Source organism: Lutjanus erythropterus, chromosome 16 (assembly GCF_056507025.1).
Source record: "Lutjanus erythropterus isolate fLutEry1 chromosome 16, fLutEry1.hap2, whole genome shotgun sequence".
NCBI lineage: Eukaryota > Metazoa > Chordata > Actinopteri > Lutjaniformes > Lutjanidae > Lutjanus > Lutjanus erythropterus.
In genome coordinates this window covers 35,277,317-35,303,108 of record NC_139332.1, presented here as the reverse complement: position 1 = coordinate 35,303,108, position 25,792 = coordinate 35,277,317, and the positions used below count along the sequence as shown (strand labels likewise).

The 25,792-nt window shown below is 39.4% G+C and overlaps 1 protein-coding gene across 1 annotated transcript in view; it reads right to left on the bottom strand.

Moving 5' to 3' along the window:
• Positions 1 to 649: 649 nt before the first annotated feature.
• tmem65 (transmembrane protein 65) overlaps positions 650 to 25,792 on the bottom strand; it is a 42,098-nt gene continuing 16,955 nt past the window's right edge. Inside the window, exons 2-7 of the mRNA XM_084738895.1 lie at positions 9,727 to 9,771; positions 7,520 to 7,587; positions 7,287 to 7,341; positions 3,535 to 3,577; positions 2,919 to 3,024; positions 650 to 1,188 (exon numbers count right to left, since the gene is read on the bottom strand). Coding sequence (XP_084595021.1) covers positions 1,063 to 1,188; positions 2,919 to 3,024; positions 3,535 to 3,577; positions 7,287 to 7,341; positions 7,520 to 7,587; positions 9,727 to 9,771 — 443 coding nt within the window. The 3' untranslated portion in view covers positions 650 to 1,062. The remainder of the gene's footprint in view (positions 1,189 to 2,918; positions 3,025 to 3,534; positions 3,578 to 7,286; positions 7,342 to 7,519; positions 7,588 to 9,726; positions 9,772 to 25,792) is intronic.

Here is a 25,792-nt window from a genome sequence, read left to right as displayed (position 1 = left end):
AAGGCAAAACATCGAAAATACTGATTTTTAGGCAAGAACAGTGAAAGCACCAGTGAGGTTCATCTGAATCTGCGGGTGAGATATTAACTTTTTAAAATGTTAACATCCTTCCCGCTGACAAATAAATATCCAAATTCAGACAGCTGATCCTACAAAACCTTTGTGGATATTTATTAGGAGTGTCTCAGTTCTCCAGGATTCAATCTGACTTTTATTTTTTTTTACTTTATCATAATTCAATTTTTCAATTTAAACATTTTTTAATTTTGCACGGGTCAGCCATTCTTTGACTATCAGGTTTTGATTTGTAATGATCGACAGATTATTGTTTTTATGTCATTTACATTTTCAATTTCTTCTTTATTAATAATCTATTTAATACCAAGTGTGACATGACAACTGCTGAGCCACACTGTCTCATCTGCAGTGTTGTTTTTTTCTTTGTACACGCTCAGATGCCGCAAGTAGGCGAGGGCGGAGAAAAAAAAAACTTGCCTACTGAGAGAATCAATGATTCTGCCTTTTGATTTAATTTGATTTTCAATTTAATATTGAAGTGATAAAACCCATCATATTTATAGGTTTATAAAGAAATTAATTACATATCTATTTACCACCAGAAGTAGTGAAATTACAGCAAAAAGTTACCTCCAACACTGGAACACTAAATAAAGTAGATGACATTACTGAGGCAGTTTGCCAGCTTTGACTGTTCTCTATTTGTCTTACTGTTAGGCGAGGTATCAAAAAATGTCAAAAATAACAAAGGTAAAACTGGAAGTAAACACGTAGAGCACTGAAAGAATCAGAGCTGATAAAATTCTTCCAGTGCCTGTTTGTTCCTGGACAATTTTTTAACTGACGGCAAGTTTTGATAGAGCAGAGGTTAAAAGAGAGGATGTGATGCAGCTGAATACCATCATCAGCCTGTTAAGTTTAAGAGACGTGTGAACGCTGCCTGAGCAGGAGGACAGAGAAACAACCAACGGTAAATACTTGTTTCTTTTGAAAGTTGACATCAGCAGTATCCAGTCTGTAGGTGTGACAGTGTTGTGTAGCTTGTTAGGAGGAGTGTGACGCCGTGTCGCTGCAGTCTTCTGCCTCTTTCTCCTTCTCGTCATCATCGCCCAGAAAAAGCAGCGGGAACATCCCCAAAATGCAGCCGATAGACACCCCGATGGCTTTACCCTGCAGGAGGAGAAGAAGAAGAAATCATTTTATCATGCTAAAAGTAAAAAATCCTTCACTGGTTATCCAACTCTGGAAAAAAAGAATGACTTCCTTTAGATTGGTACAGAGCAGGATGTTGTCTAGATGGCTGTGATGGCTGCACAGAAGAAACCCCTGAGTCCCCTGAGACATGTCTTTCAAAGACAGCACAACACAGAAACAGGAAATATGTATGTTTCAGATCAGGGTAGTTTTAGCTCATCAGTTGCAGGGGCTGCATCCGTTTAAGCTCTCATCTCCTGATGAAGTTTTGATAGATTTGATCTTAAACTACTTTCTGCAGACAGCTGACAGTGACTTTGTTGGCAGCCCCCCCAAATCTATCCTTTTTTTCTGTAGATTCTTGTTTTTATGTTTTCTCTGATGTGCCTCCTCCAGCAGCTGCAGATTTTCCTTCCTGCTCCAGTTTTCTATAGTTTAACTCTGAAGCCTCTGGGAATTTGACTTTAAATTGTAAGAATGCATGCATGTGGAAGATGAATGATTTTGATGACATGTAACATGTATTATATCAAAGTTGAGTGTCTCATTAAGCATCCACAAGAATCTCAGAGAAAAAAAACATTCATAACTATTAGAAAACCTTATTAAAGAATTTAATTTTTGCTGTTGAGAGTGTGTGGGTGCAGCAAATCAACATCTCCCCCAGGAGTCCTGGCTGTGGACAGGGTCAGCAGCAAAATGTATTTTGGCTACCTAAAGTCTAAGTGGACACTATAATTTGAATATTTTCATCACTTTATTTTGCTGCTTGGCAGCCCTTTCTGATGGGGAACTGAAACTGCCATCTGTGCTCTCTTCAAAGCCACCAAACTTTAAAACATTTTCTAATTTCACCTGGCAGAACTCTGGAGTGAAGTTTTTAGATTCTTACTATCATCTACAAACAGAATGCAATGATATGCAAATACTTTTCAACCTATATTCAGTTAAATACAGCACAAAGACAAGATATTTAATGTTCAAACTGATGATCATTCTGTAAATACAGTCATTCTGTCGTGACAGCAGCCTGTTTACCTCTGTGATACAGCAGCTTTTCTTTCAACAACACTCAGTCAGTGTTTGTGGACTGGGGACACTAACTTTTGAAGTTTTGAAAGTGAAATTCTTTCTCATTCTTGCTTGATATACGACTTCAGCTGCTCAGCAGTCCTGTTTGGTCTCTGTTGTCATATTTTGTGCTTGATAACGCACCAAAAATGTTCCAGACAGGTGTTTTTGGAGCGTTTCACAACTTTCACAGTCTTTTGTTGCTCCTGTCACGACTTTTTGTAAATGTGTTGCAGCCACCAAATTCAGAATGGTGTATATTTACAAAAAACAATAAACTTCATTGGTTTGCACATTAAATATCTTGTCTTTGTTCTGCATTTAACTGAACTACAAGTTGAAAAGTTTTTGTAAATCACTGCATTCTGTTTTTATTTGTAGATTTGGTTTTACAGTGGCTTTAATGTTATGAGTTTAGCGCCACTGGATAAACTATAAGAATATCAAAATCAGAGCACCCTGGGTGCCTTGGAAAGCTACATCGCCCATTTGACGTCAGCTGGGGGTCTTTGTTTGTTGCATGTCATTCCCCATCTTTCTCGCTCTATTAATTTCACTTTCATGTGAAACCTCTTTACGGTTGGCTGTGTAACTGTGAATCAAATCAAAGAACCTGAAAGAAATCAAAATCTCACCATGTGAGAGCTGAGCCTGGTCTGCCACATGTCCACCTGTTTGGGCGTCAGATCTGGAACCTGCATCCCCAGTTTGGAAGCCAGAGCCTCCACATAACCTGCAAGTCTGTGCACACAAACACACACACGCACACACATTTGTGTCATTATACTCGTGGATATTTACTGACACTGATCATTTACCATCACATATCTCATGTCTGTAATAATATGCGTTTGCTTCATCTAACCTTCCTAATCAAAAATTTTATTTTAAAAATGTCCTCTGCTTGAAGATGTAAAACAAACTGGTTTCTCCTAAAAATTAAAGGACAAAGCACATGAACACAAACCTGGGAAGAAAATAAAAGCTATTATAAAACAGAAAAAAACAAAGTAAAAGCAACTGAGGAAATCAAATTTTAAACTACAGGGAGAAAAAAGAAAAGAGAAAACACAGCAAAAAAAACATGAAACCTCAGTTCTTTCATTTACTCTTCTAATTTAAAAATGCAGCCAACACCGTCTGTACCTTGAACTGTTCCTGTCTTCAATAGACTTCACAGGCCTGCCTCAAAATAAAGCTGAACCCTAAAATAAAACTGAGGCCTGAGGGACAGTTTATGAATCTGCTTACCCGAGACCTGCCAAATCTGAAACCAGGTTCCCAAGAGCCGCAGCTGCAGGAACACAAAGAGAGAAACACTTTAATTTGTTCTGTTCACAGATGAAACGCGCAGAGTGACAGAGAGAAAAAGCATCACATTCAATGAAGGATGTGACTGACTCTTTAGTGTTCCAACAGTAATTTGGAAATTGATTTTGTAACACCTTTTTTATGAATCTAGTTTGAAATGCAAGGACTCCACAGTGGCATATTTTGTGTAAAATGTGAAATAATGTGTTTTTCAAACTGCAGATCTTTCTCAGGATTTTCCTGAAAAGATCCAAGGCTGAGGCTGAGATCAGAGGGCTGTTAAATGAAATCAAAAATGCTTCAAAGGGATCTTCAAGGTTTGTGGGGGAACCCATCCTTTTATCTCTTTGGTGAATCTGAGATTTTCCTGATCTCAGAATCTCACGGGAACTCGAGGTTCCATCCAAACCGAATCTGAACTCCTGACAATCTTTCATCTTCTCTTATCAACCATCAGCTTTTGATCATTATAATTTTCCTTTGGGATCGTTGGGACCAAACCTTCTGAAGGAAATCTGCACTTTGGTGGGTTGACTGCTTATGTGGGACAACTTAAATCTGACAGATTGAAGTTCAAAGAGCTGTCAGCCAAAATGCGAGGTTTAATTTACAAGAGTCCCACGACACCTTTCAGACGATGGAGCTGGTGACGGCTGCTTCCAACATTCACTTCACGCAGAAACTGACCAGGTGTGAGGAGATTAGGAAATAGTGTGCAGGGTTTGAACTTTTCTCTGAAGCTCTTTTTTGAACCACTGCCACAAATCTTTGCATGCACCAAAATTTCACAATACAGCATTTTGAGAATCAATACCGTATCACTAAACATAACATTGTGATACTTGATATTTTCTTGCACCCCTGTAAAAAACTGGCATGAAGTGTTTTTGATTGCAAAAGAAAAAGCAATGTAGCAGTAATTTAAAAATAATAAAAACATGCATATATGCAATATGTGATATGCAATATATTGTTACATCCCTGTAAGATGTAACAAACTGAAAAAAAAAAAAAAGGGGAGAAACATTAGTTTCAACCAAAATGTTGTTTTTTTTGTGGAGTGTGGAGATGATACCAAGCAGATGATCACTGTGAGGTGGGAAATTATGTATGCAATTGAAAATTCTGTAAATGTGTAATTATAAAAATAAGACATAAGACATTTTACAGACCAAACAACTAATCGATTACTCGAGAAAATGACAGAAAACCACCGACACTCACATTCACACCTATGGACAATTTAGAGTCACCAATTAATCTATTTAATGCATGTCTTTGGACTGTGGGAGGAAGCCGGAATACCAAGGACACACAGTCCAAAGCGTGAACTCTTGTCCCCATTTGAACAAATTGCTTCTCAGATGCCCTTTTGACCTCTTACTTTCCCTCCTCTGTCTGGCCTTGACTACACAATGTATGAACTAGGTCTTTTCAACAGTCACTTTTAAAATGACATCAGAACATCAAACTGCCCTGATCTGCTTGTCAGGTGCAGCAGCTTGATCCAGGATTTTGTGATGGATGTTCTGTTCTGAGTCTTATTTCATCCATTTCTGTCTTCTGACTGGAGCAGCCTGGGTTCCCAGCTGGGATGGCATGGCTCACTTCCACTCCTGTACACATAGGACAAAGGCCTATGTATATTAATAGGCTTATGTCACATTTATGCTGTATTCTGCCAATAGATGTTCATAAATCTTACACGCTGGACCTTTAAAATCTCAAGGGTCAAATGATTTGCTGGTTTTTATGCTGTAATCCGTCTCCAGAGCATGCATCCCTTTGTGTAAAACTTAAGAAACTCACCCACACATGACAACCAAAACGAATGCGTGAATATACCTAAACCCCACAGTGCCAAGTGGCCCACATACATCTCTGCATAATATTCAGAAAGATGAAAAGCAGAGGGGAGTCCAAACAATAGATCAAAGCAGCAAAACACAAGATGAGAGTTGGTAGGAGTAAGAGAAGGTGTGAAAACTTTTCACAGATCAAAGAGCACCTCTGGAAAACCACCAAGACACTAGTCAGCTACTTTCTCCATCTGCCTTTGTGGTTTTACTGTCAGCAAAATCAGCTTCATAACAATCCCAGTTAATGTACTCCATCAACAATGCTTGGCAGCTATGAATAATTCACACTGTAGGCTGGATTTTCACAGGGGATTGCTCACAATGTGGCACAAAAAACACATTTGTTCATGGCCATTAGAACAGTAAAGGTGCTAAGGATGTGTTTGTTTTGCCTCAGTACATCTCTGGAGGCTTTAACAGCGACGATGCTTAAAGCTGAACGCTAAGAGTTTCCTGAGGGAACAAAAACTCCAGATGGACGCTTCAATCCCAGTTCCCTTCAAAAGGAAAACTCCTCGCTGGCGATGGAGAGATGAGACTTGCCTCATTTCAGCAGCACCTCTGACACTGATTGCGTGCGACAGTCAAGTTCTGGATGATGAAATAGAAGTCGGCAACAGAAGCTGGAGAAGGTCTCCCATCAAAACAAAAATAAAAATATGAAATCAGTAAACTAGTTGAGCATCTCTGCAGGATGGCTGACGATGAAACAAATAAAAAGCGGCGCCTGGATGGATAAAGGAGTCAGAGCAGAGCTATTGATCTAGAGCCCGTCTTCAGCCTCTGATTTGCACTTTGCAGAGGAAATTGGAGCCAAGTATCCATGGAAACGGAATAATCTAGTGGTGAAGGGAGGGAGGAGGCAGGCTCCAGTGCCTTTATGGTTTTCACAGCATAATAAAGACCCCAAACTGAGACCCAGAACAGCAGGCATGATGACAGCAGGCGGTGTTGCAATAAACTGCAACGGCATGTAGGACTACCGAGGAGCTGCGAGGTTGAAAAGCTTTTCATTGCAATTTTTACAGCAGGTGGCATCACTTGAGTGACTGTGTATGAGCAGCTGATGGAGGAGGTGACATCGCTTTCAGACACATGAGTGACATCCAGCCTTAATAAAAGCAATAATACCTGGGGGACTTCATGTGGTCAGTAGGTCAGTAAGCTGGCCTGGTGACTTTTTTCTTTTTTTTTTATAAATTACACCTTTATCACCTCCGTTTGGATGAACAAGAAAACTCCAAACTATAACCAAATTGTTTTCCTTTATTATTTTTTTAATATTGCTTCCTGGGAATGTATACATCACTCTGGGATTTCTACCCATGAAGTGAGTTTGATCTTAAAGCCTCTACAAAGAGTTTTTAACTGGATATGAAGCTGTCTCAGTTTATAACTGATGTCTCTATATCAGTGTTTCTCAGTCCTGGTCCTCAGGGTCCAAATCCCTGCATGTTTTAGACATTTCCCTGCTCCAACACACCTGATTCAAATGATCCGGGCCCCGTTTCCCAGAGTCTCCTTAACACTACATGCTACAAGCTGTACCTTGAGGTCTCCCTTAAGCTTACAGGCTGTTTCCCAGAGTCTCCTCAGCTCAGGAAAACCTTCTGAAAGGTTTACCTTTAGCTTTGTTAGTCCAGTATTATGCTTTTCAAATTGACAGGTGCAGTGTAGTTCACACCTAGGCTGCTTGTGCAAATTACATCATTAGTTTAAAATACCTTAGTAGAACGCTAAGGTACATGGAAACTGGGTAACGCAGCCCAGGTCATTATCAGGATTCTGACAGCGTGACTGCAGACCTGTTCTGTAACCTCAGTATGTTCTTACCTGCCATGGTGGAGATCCCCAGAGTCACTCCGATGGAAAGTTCAATCTGTGTTCCCTGCAGAACAGAAGAGAACGAGGTGAGACGTTCTTCCAGGCTCAATGTTTTCACAAGAGAAACAAGTATACAAGGAAGAAAATCTGATCTTTACTGAAGACTTAAAATCTTCCCAGTTTCTGATCCAAGTTATTCCAGTTAAATTAAACTTTATTTCTGTGCACATAAATTCACTTACTGCTGCAATCATGATGGCATTATCCAGGAAACCAAATCCAACAAAGGGGATGGCGTTGTGCAACAACACTGCAGACAAACAGAAAGAATGAAAATAAACAGCAGTGGAAGGATTAACAGATAATCTCACATTTAAATTTGTCCTGCACTTTGCCTTCAGTGAACTGCTCAGAGTGTTTCTACCAACCTGACTTGTAAATGAACAGATTAAAGACACCAAACATTTATTTTCTTTAAATGTGCACTGAGTTACAAATTACTTTCATAAACATCAGCTACATGCTTTCATTGATATGAAGGAAAATGGTTTGCAGACAGTTTTGGTGCAATTTGAATCATATAAAACAGCTGAAAGCTGCAAGTCCCATCTGAATACTCGTGCACACACTCGTGCATAGCTTGAAAATATCAAGATGTTATTTTTAAGCAATACTTTTATACTAGTGGGAAGAAATACTGCTGAATATCTACAAAACTTGGCAGCTGACACCAAAGGCATCTAGATAGATGAACAGCTCTACAAATGAGAGGAAAATTATATGTTAAATTTTGGGGTGAACTGTCCCTTTAGAGTCAGTAGTTTTCTTCCGGTGGCCATGAATGTCTGTATGCTTCTAATGTGGCTAATGCTACGTTCAGTCTACATGATATTATTGTGTGTTAAGATGCTCACTGTGTCAGAATAGTTGATCATAAAGTCATAAATTGTTGGCACAACTCAGCTGAGAGACTCAACTTCCAGGAACAGGACTGTAAACTAACACCGGTGTTTGAGGCGGTCTGTGAGTGATGCCGCCTTGTGTTCAGAAAGCCTAAAAAAAAAAAAACAACTGTGACCTTTTCTCTGATTCGGTTCCACGTCGCAGCACCAACATCATCAGTACACTTCTTATAGTTGTACATGGAAGCACTGTGGTGGAACTGGAGGAATTTGTCACACTTGAAAAATTCAGACACGCTCGTGTTTCTGTCAGGATGTTCAGTGGCGTCCCAGATTCAGTGACAGTTGTCTTCTGCTGTGATAAAATACACGGGACAAACCGCGGCGGGTCAGGTCAGGCTGTTATGGGGCTGATGTGCAGCCTGAACACAGCTTAAGAAATCTGTACAATGTTGTGACTGGCTTGTTTTAATAATAGAAAATTGAATGTATTTTCTCTATTTTACCAGTTAAAGGGATGCAGCAATTATCTGTTTTCTCTATTAATCAAGCCTTAAAATGTCAGGGTTATTAATTGTAAAGGCTCCGGTATACTGAGTGTTTCTGGTCTCACTCTCAAAGAAGGGACATTATGCCGTTACATTATTTTTGCCACATCCTGCACAGAACAAAGTTACACGGTGGTGCCGTGCTTATTAAGAGACATGGCGGCTATGCTACATTAGCTTAATGATGGTGGAAGGACCAAGCAGCGAAGCTTCGTATCCACTGAAAAACGAGTGAAGTCGGCAGTGTGGGAGCATTTCAGGTACACCACGAATGACCAGGGAGTTATTCAGGATGAAAAAAAAAAAAATCACACATCTGCAAAAACTGACAAAAAAAAAGTTGCAGCTAAAGGGTCTAAAACTTCAAACTTGATGCAGCATCTGCAGGATCAACACGCAGCTTTTAACGCCCAAGTAAAGGTAATAAATGATAACTGTGCTACATTATGTTAAAGTTACTTAATGAAACACTGAGATGGTGGTCAAAGGTGTAATTTTATGGCATAATATGAAAGTAAAAGGCTGTATTTCATGGGGTTAAAATGGAAATAAAGAAAAAAAGAGTGTGCTCAGATTGCACGGTTCATTAATCTGTCGTTTGGTTTATTTTTCTACTTTATTTGATGCCTGCTGGGCTCTGTAGTTTCTCTGTGTGGACAAATATTGTTCTGTTGAGAGAAAAGCGATTTGGAGTCTGATTATGAGGTCAGATATTGAACCAAGGCCACCTCTAAAGTTAACAAACTGTTATTTGATGGAATGATTGAAAAGAAAAATCAACAGAGGTAACCACAGTAACACGCAAACAGGTTTGATTTCCACCATGAACTCAAGAAAAAAAAGATCAACTCCTGAAAGTATTTATTAAAAAGATAAACCGTCTACAAGCCAGAACTTCTACCATCATAGAAACACTAATGGAGAAATTTTCATGTTGCAGTATCTTTTTAAAATAAGGATTAGTGTGTGTGTTAGTGTGTGTCAGATTTAATCTCTCACCGTATCTGATCTGGGCTGCAGTCGGCGGCGAGGGCTCCAGGGTCTCTGAGAAGATAAAACATCAAAACACATCAAACGTTGGCTCATTAACTGCTGAGGTTTGACTTTAAGCGTCTGCAGCAACACAGAGACACAGTTTGCTCACTCCACACTCACCACGTTATGTTCAACAACCTGCTCTTTGAGCCGACCCTCCACGGCAGAGGAGCCCTCGTCCCACACACACCGACTACGTTTACAAGCACAAAATATTCCGGTTTTTACTCTTATTCCAATAAAAAAGACAATATTCTTATGAGGGCTGCACAATTAATCAAAATCACAATGTGGCCAAGTGCAACATCCAAATAGAAGAACCTGCATCTTTTTCAATAATGAAAAATATGCAACAAACAGCATTATAATGAAGTGCTGTAGTGCTGCAGAGATGTCCTGGTATGAAAATCTTGTTCTTCGGATGAAAGAAGAACACATCACAAATGTCACATCATCATATTTTTTACTTTTTTTCAGTGAAAATGAAATTCATGAAGCATAAATGATAATATCTGTCAAACAAATCACAATATGATTTTTTTTTACAAAACTATGCAGCTTTAACTCCAACTAAGCTGTTTACATTTCTAAAAAGAATATTCCATGAATAGGAAATAGGAAACCATGGAATATTCCATGTCTAAAAACCAGGAGTGTCACAATTCCAGTCATGAGGTTAAATCTTTTGATGCAATTCAACTTTTAAAATTGAGATATTTATTGAGGTCTGTACCAAACAAACACGTTTTCTTTCATTTTTCAAAAAGAAAAATGAAAATGTGGATATTGCACTTGGTCATGTTGTAATTTTATTGCGATGAATTGTGCAGCCGTAACTGGAGTGGAGAGAGAAAAAAAACACACTGAGAATCACAGTTCTGCCTTTGACTTTGATTTGATTTCACTCATTTCAACCTTTTTTTTTCCCCAATTTGGAAGAGCCAAACATAATATCCTGTTTACACGACCTGTATCACATTCTGAATAATGTGATATTCAGAATAATAACAGAAAATTAGTGTGCATGTAAACAGTCACTGTCAAGACCCTGGTCAATCTGTCTTTTGTCTTTCTGTTTTTCAGATACCTGCAGGGTGGGGCAGGAGATCATCGGTGCCCACTGGGAACACTTAGCTCCTGACTCTTATTAACAGTCTGTCTCTCTCCTTCCCAGCAGGCACCAGGTCTATGATGCAGCTTTAGTTCCTCTTCAGTTCTTCCCTTCACTTTGTTTATATGCACGCCACAACCTTCACACACACCGTCTCCACTTACACGCACAGACCACACTACAGACTACACTCTCATGTGGTTTTTGCAGGTTTGTTATTAAGGCTACACCTAAAGATTATTTTCATTATTGATAAAAGCCAGACTGTTATACCAGTCAGCCAATATGCACACATAACATACACTACACAAAAAAGATGCACAGGGTGACTTAGATTTAGCATGATGAGGAACAAGAGGAACTCCCTGCAGGTTTAAATACCAAGAAGCTGCTTCTTATTTTATAATCTGTCCCTAACAGACAGACACTATTAAAATATAAGTTAAAACAGTCTTCTGAGCACCTTTGCATATTTGCACATCATATTGGTGATAAAATTGGTGCACCATCAGCAAAGAAAAAGTCTATTTTTATTTGCACTCAAAAACTTTATTGGTAAGCTGTAAATTTTTCCTCTCAAAAATTGATTACAAAAATTAATTTTGTACAATCAACAGCCCCAAAGACTGTTCATTTATGGTCCTAAAAATGACAAAGAAAAGCAGAAAATTATCATCTCAAGAAGCTGGAACCAGCAAATATTTGATAGTTTGGCTTAAACTATGATTAATTCATTATCAAAATAGTTGGCAACTAATTTTCTGTCTATCAACTAGTCACTGCAGCTCTATTTTATAAGCCAAGAGTTCCAAAACTTTTTCACATTGTGTATGTACGAACGCTTAATTTGAGACGATTTTGTCTTAAGGTAATGATTTTTTTATTTTCAAATTTGAGAAATATAAACTCTAATCTAATCAATGATCAAACTAGGATCTCTTCCCTTTCTTGTTGCAGCTTCTAAAATATGTGATAAAATTTTAAATATTCTGTTTGTCCTTTTTCTGCGGACCCCCTTCAATCCACTCAAGGACGCCTGTTGGTCTCCAGCCCCCAGTTTGAAGACCACTGGGTCAGCCTACACTTAATTAATATCAGTTTATTTAATTAATTACTTTAAAACTTTGTGTCTGGCACTTTGTCACGGCCTTACGAGCCACACACACACACACACACACACACACACACACACACACACACACACACACACACACACACACACACACACACACACACACACACAGAGTGCTGTATAATGATGGAAAAACAGCATCATCGTCGTCCTTCAGCACCGGACCTGTGAGGGTCAAACAACAACAGCAGCACCGGGCTGGAGTCCAGCTCTGAACCTTGGCTGCTGTCATGTATCATTTCTGTCTCTTCACACATCATCAATTATTAACAAAGAGGAAAATGCCAAAGAGAAAAAATGTGATGTAGCAGGTGTGACCGTCATCAGTCACCACATTAATAATTTCAACACTGAAGTGGCAAAACGCATCATCATCCCGTTCAGTTTATTCAAAATCAGACCGGATGTGTTATTTCAGGACCCACAGCTCCAACACATGGGGCGATCACTCCACAAACTGAGCCACCAGGCCGCCATAAACATGCATTTAAAGTAGAGATATCACCCATCACTAAATATATGATTCGATTTGACTTTCAATTTTCAGGTCATGATTTGTTTTACACTTTTTTCAGCATTGACGTCTATTACGTTAGACAACTGAGTTCTCACCTTTAAGGAAGATGGCCTTGTGGAAAACCTGAACCCTGACATGTGACAGTTTAGACAGTTTGTTGCAGGAAGTGAGTCTCTCCAGGTGCCAGTTTTTCTAAATGCTGCCGTTCTGCATGCAAAAAGAAAATACTGGGAGAATTGCCGATCATGCTTTTGATTTAGATTTGATTTAGAAAGCTCATGTCAATCAATTTTCAATTTAGAATTGAAATTGTGAACCCCCCGTCTGATGGGAATGCATGACTGCCTGCTGGATGACATTAATGTTTCCTGCCAGACAACCCTGAGACTGTCAGAGGCCCTGCAGCAGGACTCGTCTCGCTATGAGGAAAAATGAGGCTGAATTTTAACTGTTTTTCTCAACAAGGCCTCGAAACAGAGCATCTCCAACATGGCAGCCCGAGGTTACAGGATTTCAAATGAAATGAAAGTGTTTTATAACGTCCTAAAACCTTCTGATATGTCATATCTGCAGCAGGTGGCTGTTTTTAGAGGAAAAGGCTTTAAAAAGCCACTGAACACAACCTGCTGAGCAGCAAACTGCAGACAGACACAGTTAGAGACGAGCTGGTGAGCACAGGCGAGCATTTAGCAGCTGAAGAGACAGATTTTTCTGATGGACACAAACACAACTCCAAACGAATGATCATGTTGCTTCACACCTGTGAAACGAATCAGTACGCAACTTTTCGCCAATAAGTTTGCAACATAACATAATGATAATGCTGGCTAATGCTAAAACAAGCAAATAAAAGAATATTATCATTGCAACTTTAATGTAAACACAGACTCGTTTCATCTGATTTGACAAAGCAGCAAAAAAAAATCGCCAAAACTCTCTTGGGTGGTCTTGTTTGCTTATGTAGGTCACATAGAGGTATCAGTATTAAACTGAGAATACTTAATAACCTGTTAAAAACTCCTTGCAGTGGTTTTAAGACCAGTGCAAAGCCAAATAAAAGTGTTCTTCTGGGTAAAGTAAAGGGCAGGGAGGCAGGCGCCTGTATTATAATAAGAGATTCATTAAGATCACGTCCTGGTTTGGTCTGCCGTCCGATTTAATTGGCAGGGGAGATGCGGAGAAAAAGCAGAGTCGAGCTGTGTGTCGAGCTCCCTGGGGAGACACTGAGCTGACTCAAGAGAAGTGGGTCACTGGAGCAGAGTGCTTTCTGGGCCACAGACCAGGCAGACACAGGAACAGATCAATTATAGCAAAAAGATTAAACTGCTGCGTCTCATTTTCTGACCCCTGTGTGCGTCTGTGCATTAATAAGATCCAGTTTCACCAACTTCTCTGCCAAGTTGTGGGAAAAGAATTACAGAGGTGCCAAGAGCACAGAAATAATGTGTGTGTGTGTGTGTGTGTGTGTGTGTGTGTGTGTGTGTCTGCATAAAGAAGACCGACTCATCTTTCAAAACAAGGCAGCGGCAGCATGGACAGAATCACACCTCTCTGAAGGACCAGTCGCTGTGGAAAGGTCAGGGTCTATTTTAGTTCACAGCAGTCGAATGCTCCTTCCAAACACAAACCAGGTCAGAAATATCTCCTGCTCCTCAATGACCACAGCACCTGGTCCAACAGGACACACACCTGTTACATTTACTACTTCATCTATTAAGTATAACAAGGACATCCTAATCCAAATATTGGCTAGTTAACCCAAAGATATTCAGTTTACTGTCAGAGAAGAGTAAAGAAACCAGAAAATATTCACACTTAAGAAGGTGAAACCAAAGAATTGTGACTTTTATTAATTAAAAATAAAACTCAAACTATTAATAATTGATTAATCTATTAATCATTGTAGCTCTAAGTAAGACAAAAACTACCATCTCCATTTCAGCCACCTGCACTTTCTCCTACAGCCCCATCCTCTCTATGTGCTCTGAACAAGTTGATTTCTCACTATGGATGAAAAGAAAAAATCAATATATGGTTTAAACTTCCTTCCTCCAGCAGAGGAAACCAACTGTCTACAAGTCTCTGCCAGAGTCTGACTATCAGACTTTAAGATTTGTGTTGTTAGATTCACATGAGGATCTGATGCTTCCTTCTGCTTCCTGATAAAATGCTCCATAAGCTAAAGTTGCCAGGCAACAAATTCCGCTCCACTCCGTGAGCAGCATCGCTTAGCAACAACAATTCATCCAGGAAGTGGTACGGGGGACTCACTGGAGGGTGTGAGAAAATTTTAAGTATGAAAATCACAACTTTGCCCTTAATTCTTTTTCTTTTTTAACTAACAGGACGGCATTCTGCTGCAGTGAAGTTTAAATTTCTAAAGGGTCTTCTTCTCTGCTGACTAAAAACAGACAACACCCAAAGGACACTAACAGCTCTTATTTTGGAAATTCCAAAACATTGAGACAAAGACACGGGAGGCTGGGTGAGGCTGAGACGGGGCAAACAAGTCTGGATTTATATCTATCTTTGTTCTGAATGGTTCTGAGATATTGTGCTTCCATGTCTTTGCATTTCTCTACATGAAATGACAAACACTTAATGTGTTCTAAAAGTTCTAAATCCAATCAAATGTTTTTGGAACACGTCAAATGTTAATAGAACCTTCTAATCACAAGAACTCACTTTCTGCTTGGAATTATAAGTTTCTATGTGAGGTTTTGTTTCATATCAGAGATGCTGATTCTGAAACATCAAAACATGTCTATATATTTGGGGGCGGAACCTAAAGGAAACTCTAACCCTTTAAAAGTTCGCTGGCTAGCATGCTAGTTCATACTAGCCAGTGAACTTAGCTAGCGTGCTAGCAAACGCCTGAACCATGATGATGAAGCTATCGTTTAGCGCTTGTCTCTTCATGTTAGCATTAACTGTAGCAGAGACATTAGCAGGCTAGTGTTAGCTGGCTGATATAGCAGCAAACAATGAAAATAAACTCTTCAGCAAGATCTATTTTCTCATGTCTTCTCTGCTCCTTTTTCCTCTGTCACTCAAGGAAGCTGAGCCTGACTGGTCTTCTTGTGTGACTTCTAAGTGCTGATTGGCTCCTCAGAACCTTAAAGAACCAAGTTAGAGTTTGAGGTTGCTTAAACTACAAAAAACAATAATTCATATAACTTATAACACCAAGAAAATAAGAAAATAAGTAGAACAACAGTTCTTGACTATCAGTAGTAGAATTGGTGTTGCTAATTCTCCAGTCAGGTGCCATTAAACCATTTAAAATAATAGGACGCAACAAGATGACACAGATAATAGATAAAGCATTTATGTCTGTTGCATGTGCTAATGTGAGGAAAGATGTTGTCATAATGTAAAGTCATATACATCATGATTTATTTGTTGAAACTGATTCAATTACAGTATGTTGCAAAACAAACAAATAGAAAAAAAAACAAAAAACAAACAGGTGAAGCGCTGACATACAGAGAACTACAGAGTCCTGTCTTTGTAACTGAATGAAATATTATTTCTCTCTGGACCAGGGCGTGAAAATGAACAACACAAGGAAGGAAAGGAGTGAAGGCAAAAAGTGAAGTATGTTTTTTTTTCTTATGTAACTTGAAGCCCTGCAGCCTGTTCCAACAGACGTTTGATCATAAGGTAAAGTCAAAGTCAACATTGACGGTAGTTTCACACTAATCTTGGCACTTTGAGCTCCTCCATCTGTACTTAGACTGCAACTTAACAAAGTTGATCAGAATCAAAACAGGAAAACATTTAATTTGGTGGATAGTTCAGGAAATATGGGTAAGAAAAATATGACTAACTATTGACAGAAATTATCGTAGACGGTTTCATTCAAACAGAGAAAGTGATGTATACTGTCAGGAGTCTTGCTAAAAAGGCAGAATTGTTACACATATGGAAACTTGGAGCTACAACCTGAATTAACTGAAATTTAGACACAAGATTCTTTACGGATTTTCCAAGGGATGTACATAAATATAATGCGTGTACAGATTTATTTTAATTTAAGTAAAGTGATTCTTTGTTGTAACTTTGTTGTAAGAAAATAAGAAATTACAGTGCAGACAGAACTAGAAGAGCTAAAAGAAGAAATGTCCCTTCAGTTTAGATGAATGTCCACAGAAAAGACATTCCTCTCTATTAGAAGTGGACTGAATTTAAATGAGAGGATTTCTGAGTGCTGCATCATGGCACCGCTGGTGCATTTCATACATTAAAAATGATTTATTCCGCTAATGTGCTGATTATACATGTGTAAACCCAAACAAGTGAAGGTCTGCGTCTTTCTTCACAGGCTCACTGGAATTTTCTTCACAACATTTCAGCTTATATATTATTTATTAGTAGTTTTAACAGTGAGTATTCAGCCTTTGTTGTAAGTTTTAGTGTCTGAATCAATATGGCCATCTTTTTAAATCAACATTGATCCTGAGCCTGATTATAAAACAAATTGATCCTCACAGTCGGCCAAGACATTACGGCCTCTGTCATTTTTTAGAGCTGAGCAGATCCAACAAGAGCAGACCTGAAATCCAGAATCAAAACTATTTGCTGGTTAAACAATCAAACATCAATCGCTGCACCAGGCTGCAGGTACAGTCAGCTCATTAAAGCTTGGTCCTCTGTGAACAGCTGGGCCAAGGCTTTGATTAAAACACACTTCACACCACATTACCATTTATTTGATGTTGGTAATAAACAGACAACAAACAGAAACAAAACTTTTCAGCTGCTTGATCAGGAAACCAATTAAAGTGTGCAGTGGTGCACTGGCGGTTTCAAGACCGCAAATTTAATCAGACGCCTAAAATGGCACCAACAGAGCAGTGAGGTCAAAACATTTTGCATCCAGAGCGAAGCTGCATCACAAATACTGAATGTATTCCAAGAAAATCTAGTAAAAAACATTCATGATCCTCGGAGGACGAATTCTACCAACTCTGTCCTGACAGATCATCTCACAGAGCTCCTGGTACATCAGTCACTCAGAGGTTAGTAAAATAAAGGGAATTAAACAAAGAATATAGAAAAGATGAACTCACTGAGCAGTACAACATGTTCCGAATGTTATTTTACAATTATGCCATGATGTAAATTCAGCATTTCACTCAAATATCCACTGAGAGAAGAGGAGACCACAACATTCCTCAAATAATCAGGTAGAAAATATGACGGAAATGTGACATTTCTGTTTGTTTCATGGGTTTCCATCGTTTCATGATGTAAAATTGATCCTTTCCTCTCATATCACAAATCATATCGCAATTCCAATATCAGTCAAAATAATTGCAATTAGACATTTTTTCAAAATCCCCATTCAAAAGCCCCATTAATGCTGGAAGCTACAAACAGGTTTTGTAGCAACATATGCTGCCATTCAGACGACGTCTTTTTCAGAGACGTCCCTGCTTACTTCAGCAAGACGACGCCAAGACACATTGTGGACGTGTTCCAACAGCGTGTCTTAAAAAGTAGTAGTAGTAGTAGTAAAAGAGTTCAGGTACTAGACTGACCTGCCTGCAGTCCAGACCTGTCTCCCATGGAAAATGTGTGGTGCATTATGAAGCACAAAATACGACAACAGAGACCAAACAGGACTGTAGAGCAGCTGAAGTCGTAATTCAACCAAGAACGAGAAAGAATTTCACTTTAAAACTTCAACAATTAATGTCCTCAGTGCACAAACACTGACTGAGTGTTGCTGAAAGAAAAGCTGGTGTATCACAGTGGTAAACAGGCTCCTGAACCAACTTTTTTAAATGTGTTGCAGGCATCAAATTCAGTTTACAAAAAAACAATCTGGTCCCTGAGGTGAAAATGCAACAAGTTCCTCCAAAGGTTCCTAGTCCCTCGGGAAAAAGTTCCTGCTGTGGAAAAGTGGCTCATAACAGCAAAGCAGTGAAGACAAACACTTTCTTTTATTTGCATTTTCTTTTGCATATTCTCTGACTATTTGGTTAAACTTTGCACTACATTTGAATGGAGACATGACTGCGATGCTACGCTGGATAAATAAGGTAAAAATAACAATAGAGGTCAAGTAAAAGCAAGTAAAAAGAACGATGGGAGGGAAAGTCTTCCTCATGCCTACTAATGGTACAGCTGCCATGATTTATTGAGTCTTTCAATTGACACCATACTCAGGGCAAACCTCTCCTCTGGCGCCAAACTTTACATTATTTCCCCCCCACTAGTGGCAGGGATGAAAAAGTAAACTAGTCTCTCTCTGTCTCTGTGTTTTGTCCTCTGGTGTGTAATGAGCAGCGGAGCCTCTCAGGGTCTCAGGAGTGGCTGTTGACTTTTCTGCTTGTTGAAAGAAGAATATTAAATTCAAATGTGCTGCTGAAAATATCAGGCCACACGCTGGGAATAACCCACTTTCACCCTTTTCTGATTTTGACTTCCTAATGACTGCGGTGTGAGTACAAACACTGAGGCTCCTGGGAAAACGTGTCCAGAAATAGGTCTGACTGACACAGGCAAAAATGAATATCACTGCACACAATCTGCCAGTAGCAGCAGATCTGGAGTCAGATGAGTTAATGGTGAAGTTTTGTAGCTCTCAGTGTAACTCTGTCAGCTACAGAATATCTTATAAAGTAAATCATGACAGCAGTGTGAGTCTGATAGTTCGCATGTCAGAGTGGGACTAAATCAAACACAAGCTCACTCTCTCTGTGTCTATGTATATAATTAGAAATCAGACAGATGCTGCAACATCTGTCTCCTGTCTCATTGCTGACTAACAGAGTGGAACCGTTTCCTGCAACACAGTGCACACCTGACACACACTGCACACCTGAGGAACACACACCAACAACAGTTGGGAGGTTTGGCTGCAATTATAAAACAATATTCCTACATAAAACATCCCTTAAGCTGATTAAATCACAACAAATATTTTTTAAAGTTCACCGTGATGCCAACATACATTTATTTATCCATTAAACTGTCCCTGTGAGGCTCAAGGCAGATACGAACATCAAAAAGCACTGCTTTATTAGCATTGTTTCTGTCCTGATTTATCACTGAACACTGCACAAACTTGAAATGCTGAAGGATTTGAGCATTAATTACATCTACTTAAATGTGGAAAACATAACATTCATTTTGACGTTTCATATTTTAGAACATCTTTTGTGTTATCGCAGAAAGAGTTTTGGCAGGAGGTGGATCCTTGTCCTTGGAAACATCCCAGTAAGTTGGGACGACTGTCGCAGTTTTGCCTCAAGTGAAAACGAGAAACATGTTCTCATCAATTCCTGATTCCTAATGCACAGAGGCGTAGACACTGTGGATGTTACTAACATCTGGTTTCCCTGCCGATTAGAGCCAGACAGATATGAGTCAGCCAGCATTATCGCACCAATACTGGCCTTGAATGCTATATCGTCTTTGTTACGTTTTATTTTTACAGGAAAATTTTATGTATGTTTGATCCTTTTTCTAATTCAAAAGGCTTTTTTCTAGATATAGGCAATTTACTGTTATGACATATAAATTTCTTTTTTACTCCCCAATGGCATTAGCTTCAAAGGTCCAGTATTGGTTTGGCTCTTTTTTTTTTCAAAATAATTTCAAATACTTCGTTAAAAAGGCCTGCATATAGCACATCTTGCCTCCATTTAGTATGCAAGGATTCATGAATATCATCACTGTCGGATGTCGAATGTCTCCATATTTTAACTTTTTCATAAATCAATGCTATTGGTCACCTTTTATGTCTGTCTGTGGATATTTAATTTGAAATTTGAAAAGTATGAAAAAGAGCAACCAACCTTGACGAAGCAGCATTCAATTAGTTTAAAAACTTTTGTTTTGCCCTGAAAAGTAACAAGTGACGATATGCAAATAGTCTCCGCCCTCTCCACGCCCCCAGACCCCACCCCTAACAAGCTGCACCTGGCTTCTCATCTGTTTTGCTAGCTAATCATGGTAACTATCTACCCTCAGCTTCTCCTGTGGGCAGGGCATCATCTGTAATGATATGTATAGCACCGCCCCCTCGATTAACGGGGTTGGTTCCTGAGGTTTATGACGTCACATACCCAGCCTGACTGAATCTGGGTTTTGAGACCGTCCTCGCTCACTGCAGTTTAACAAAGCAAGAAATGCTCAGACGTGGTGTTTATCAATTATTTATCTCCTGATACAGATGTTAACAAGGTTTTAATTTTCACTGAAGTGGCTCTTTAAAAATTAATTCAGGAATCATTAAAAAAGAATCACAACATTTAAAATAAGAGATTTTTTTCTCCCATCCTATTTTTCTTTATCAAAATAAAATCTGATGAAGCCGTGCGTGACTGTACTGCTATTCAAGACTGAACTGGTCAAGATTTTCAGACTCTCCCATGAACACACCAATGCTCAACTGAAGTTATCACTAAATGGTGGAAAATGAAACCTGGATTACTTAATTTCCCCTCTTCACCTAAACTTACGAGAAATGTTTCAGCCAGTTAATTGTTAATATATATACTATAAACAGCTGTTTCTGCAGTAATTGAAGAGAAATCAGAGAGTGGCAGAAGACAGACCGTCCCAGCAAGTATCCAGGCAACACAGGCCGTCATGTCGCACTCTGCTCCCATCATGTACACACACACACACACACACACACACACACACACACACACACACACACACACACACACACACACACACAGCGGGTAGGGAAATCAACACCGACCGGCAGCCAACTGCTTCTCCTCCTCTACCAGCCAACCTGGCAGCTCCTCGACTGTCACTTGGACGTTTTTCTTTATATTATGAGCTCGGGATGCCAAACCTTCATGTGGAGTAAAAAATAATTGGCGTTTTTTTAAAGAATACTCATCACCGTTTTCACTCTGCTGTCTCCTAATTAGTTTCCACGTGCACTCCAGACGTCAGCTTCTCCGGTTTAGATGAATTCGGTGTGATGAATGTTGACACTGAAATACGACTCAGTCTGATTAAATCTATCAATGAAAATTAGGCTCTGCTGAGAGCTGTGCCCTGAATACAAGTTGCCAAATTACGCCAAAGGCAAAACAATTCTTGTGAAACTGAGGGAATCCATTTAGTCCAGGGTGATGGTTTTAAATGTTGTGTTTTATCAGTCAAAAACCCAAAGATATTAAGTTTAATTTGATCGTAAAAAGAGAAAAGCAGGACATTAAGAGAGATTTGAGAGGCTGAAAACAGATTTTTTGCCACTTTGGATGAAAAAGTAGTTCAACTATTTATCACTTATCAGAATAGTTTAATAAATTAATTCTTTTTGCAAAATTTATGAGCCTAAAATGACATTAAGGCATGATATTCCCTTGGACAATCAAGGAGAATCAACTTATTGTTGAGCCCTACATTTGTGCAACTATGTCCATTAATCTGCTGCTTTAACAGCCTCCACTGTTCTGGTTTCTGGTTCTGTACCAGATTTGAACCAGGTCACTTTCTTCCACATCAAACTGGGAAAATAAATTCTTTATGACTCTGGTTTTGTCCACGGGGGCGCTGGAAAGTTGAAACAGAAGAATGTTCTTCAACAAACTTGCCACAAAGTTGGAAACACACTAAGGTTATGCTTATTGACGATGGCGTCGTCCATCGCCGATGGCTGACAGCCATCAACAACTGAGCCCATCATAACACTGTGATTTAAAATTCTTCTGTTTTTGAGGTGGTGTATCCCCTCGGAGTTGCCAGAAGGCAGGAGCTGTTCGTAAACTTCCATTTTTGAGATGATGGAGAGAAAACAAGTTGAAGCTGTTGCTGCTGGTCATTGCACTAACATTACGTCTCCATGTCCTAGTCATTATTTTCTTATGAAACCTCCCCAGTTAGGTGAACCTGAGACGTTCAGGTACACTGGTGGCAGCAGCGTTTCTTTTCTGCAGGCCACTGAACAGCTGCTTACAGAGACAATGAATGGGCAGCATGGAAATGATTTCATGTCAGATATACTCCCTGTACCTTAGAATTACAGCTGCTTGTGTTGCTGCCTGATCATCTTATAGCAGTTGGATTTTCAACGCTATGGCTGCATCCACTAAAATATGGCCATTGTGTTGCATCCCACACTACAATAATTTATTTATCACATCTGCAGTGGAAATAAGCATAAAACTGGTTCTCTCTCACATACACACGGGTTTACCACTCACTACCTCTTTTTCAACCCCTCTCTCATTCACTCTCTCTCTCTCGCTCCATCAGGCTGTCTTCAAAGCAACAAACGCACCGTGTCAGAAAATTCCTTCATTTCATTTAGACCAGTGTGTCGGCACAGCGGGGGTGCTGACACAGAGGGCTGCAGAAAACAAAACACCAACAAAAAACAGAGTTGTCCAGGAAGAAAAAGAAGTTAAACTTCGCTCAACTTTTGATGCTGTGCAATGTCACCTTTCATCATCCATTATAGATCACTTTGTAACATGAATGATGAGTTTCTACTGGTGACTATTGTGACAAGATAAATGATAAATTTACAGAGTTGTAAAAACCCTTCACTGAACAGTGACAGGACTTCAAATGTTCAAACTGACAAACTATTGTTTTTTGTAAATATTCACTTCTGAATTTGATGTCTGCAACATATTCTGAAAAACTTGGGACAGGAGCAACAAAAGACTGTGAAGGTTGTGCAATGCTCAAAAAACACCTACATCATTGTACAAAGGATACGACATGGGCTCAGGAACACTTTGGAAAACTGTTGTCAGTAAACACAGTTTGTCTCTGCATCTACAAATGCAAGTTCAGACTCTACCATGCAAAGAGAAAGACATATATCAATAACATCCAGAAACACTGTAGACGTCTCTGGACCCGAGCTCATCTGAGATGGACTGACGCAAAGTGGAAAAGTGTGCTGTGGTCTGATGAGTCGTTATTGGTACATTATTAAAAATATTAATATTTAATATACCGTTGACAAGACGAGCACGGTTAAAACCGCAGGCTGTACCACACATCAACAAGAGAAATTATATCGGACCATGGAAACGAAGATTGATTTGAATAGATTAATCAATTTTTTAACCCAGGCCTAAACAACAGCATGCAGACTTGCTGTCCAACCATTCCCTTACACTTGTTTAAGAAACTGGAAATGCTCTGTGTGTGTGTTTGCTGTCGATGCAAAAACAAAATTTCCTCCAGCAGCTTGACAGTAAAAGCTCTTGAGTGAGGAAAATTGATTATGATTGGAGGTTTGTCTAGCTCTACACTCGGAGGCATTTGTAACACCCATTTCGTCAGTTTTACAGAAGTGAAGTGAACGGGTGAAGAGCTGCTGGCACAAACTGCAGTTTGGGAAGATCTCAAACCTGTCCCCCGTGCCACTGATGCAGGCTGTTTCCTCCCGTTTCTACCGCGTTGTTACATCTCAGAGATTTTACCGGCAATTCTCCAAACTCAGATCTGTGAAGGAACGCTGACATTTTCATTTCATTTAAAGATGCATTTGGGTAAAAGGCAGTTAGAACCTAACAGGTCTCAGCTGAGAGCAGGCAACAGGGAGAAGAGACAAGATAGTGTAGCTCTACTTTGTAACTAGAGGACGGCCGACGTGTGCTGCAAACAACAAAGGACATCGAGTCGACAAGTTAAACTGTTGTTGAAAACATGACATTCAGATTCTCTTTTCTTTTCAAACACAAAGCAGGCACCTCGGGCACAGTTTAGTTCTGCTGAGGAATCCCTGCCTGCCAGCAGAACGAAGCAGAAAATGTTTTTAATGACATTTGGCTCAGTGGACTCACAGGCGAGGAGGCCAACATAACAGAGCCAAACACAACACATCTCTGCACATGTCAAGGTGTTTTCAAGCTACACATGCACTGAGTGTTCAGCAAAAACAGGGTGATGGAGAGGCAAAATAACCATTCAACTGAAAAGTGGTTGATCCACAAACCTAGAACTAAACGCAAAAAAAAGATAAATCTAGAGGCTTTATGCTGGATTTACTTTAGGTTTCATGGTTTGTGATACAGAGTCAGTACTTTGCACAAGACGTCTGTTCAGCCACATCCTCTGTTGCATGTTTACATTCAGAAAATTACCACTGATGATGATTCAACTCCTAATTTGCGTCTAATTAATTTAACTTTCGATAAATTGCACTTTTCATTTCAAGACACAAATCATTCCTTCAAGAATTTGCGATGTTGCATTCAGAACAATTCATGCAAATTCAACCAATTTCCAATTCTGCATGACCTGCAGTTTTGTCCAAACTCTGCAACTTTTCTGCACATTTGACCAATCACTGTGGTGTCCCACGAGTTCCACCAATCTTTACTTTTACTTTTTTGTATTTATGTTGTTTTCTTTTGTCACAGGTCCTGTGTGCTTTAAGCACTTTTATATTTTATAATTTTGTGCTGTTTTGGGTGAGTTTGAACTCCAAAGAGCTTTCGCTTCTTTGTGGATTAGCCTTCAGTTTAACAAATAAAAGAGATTTTGTTAGATTTTTTGTAATCCTTTTTTGTTGATTGGGAGCACACAGAACAGAGTGTGTTTTGTTCTCCCTGGAACAATTTGAAGAACCAAACTGACTTATGACTTTAAAACTGAAAGTCATATTGAATTGTAGGTTTGGAGAATCACCACACCCTTACTTGTTAACAGGAGATCAGTGTTTTAATCTGCCCAAACGATGGACAGCCTTCAGGTTTTTATGTCACTGTCAAAAAAAACAAAAAAACAAAAAACTCAAGTCAATGACAGAAAATATTCACAACCTCTCCTTCGAACACACCAACATTTGTTTTTAATATTGGTTTAAGTTTACTGAACCCTTAACTTATGTGTTGCTAAATGTGATTACTTCAGGGAACTCCAGTATAATTTAATGCGCACAAACACCAAAATATGTGATAAAAACTGTTTTTACTTTTGGGAAATCATGATCTCATATATTCAAAGTATTGAGTTTTGTTTTGCAGCAGATGGTTTCCCTCTTTCTGTATTCCTTCACTCTCCATCACTCTCCGTCTCTTTGACGGTTTGTGTTATTGTCAGCTCTGAGATGCAGAGAGGATTCATCTCAATCTCTCGGCATGAAGCAGAACATCGACTCAGTTGAAAGCGACATCACGCTGCTTGTCGACCTGGTGGGATCCGGCACCGATTTAAGGAGACAGCCTACGTTTTTGAAGCGAAGGCCTAATTTGTGTGCCAGTCAAGCGGCAGCTCGTCTTTAATCTTTCTCAAACTTCCCAGGTGCTGCCGAGCGCCTCAAACCACAATC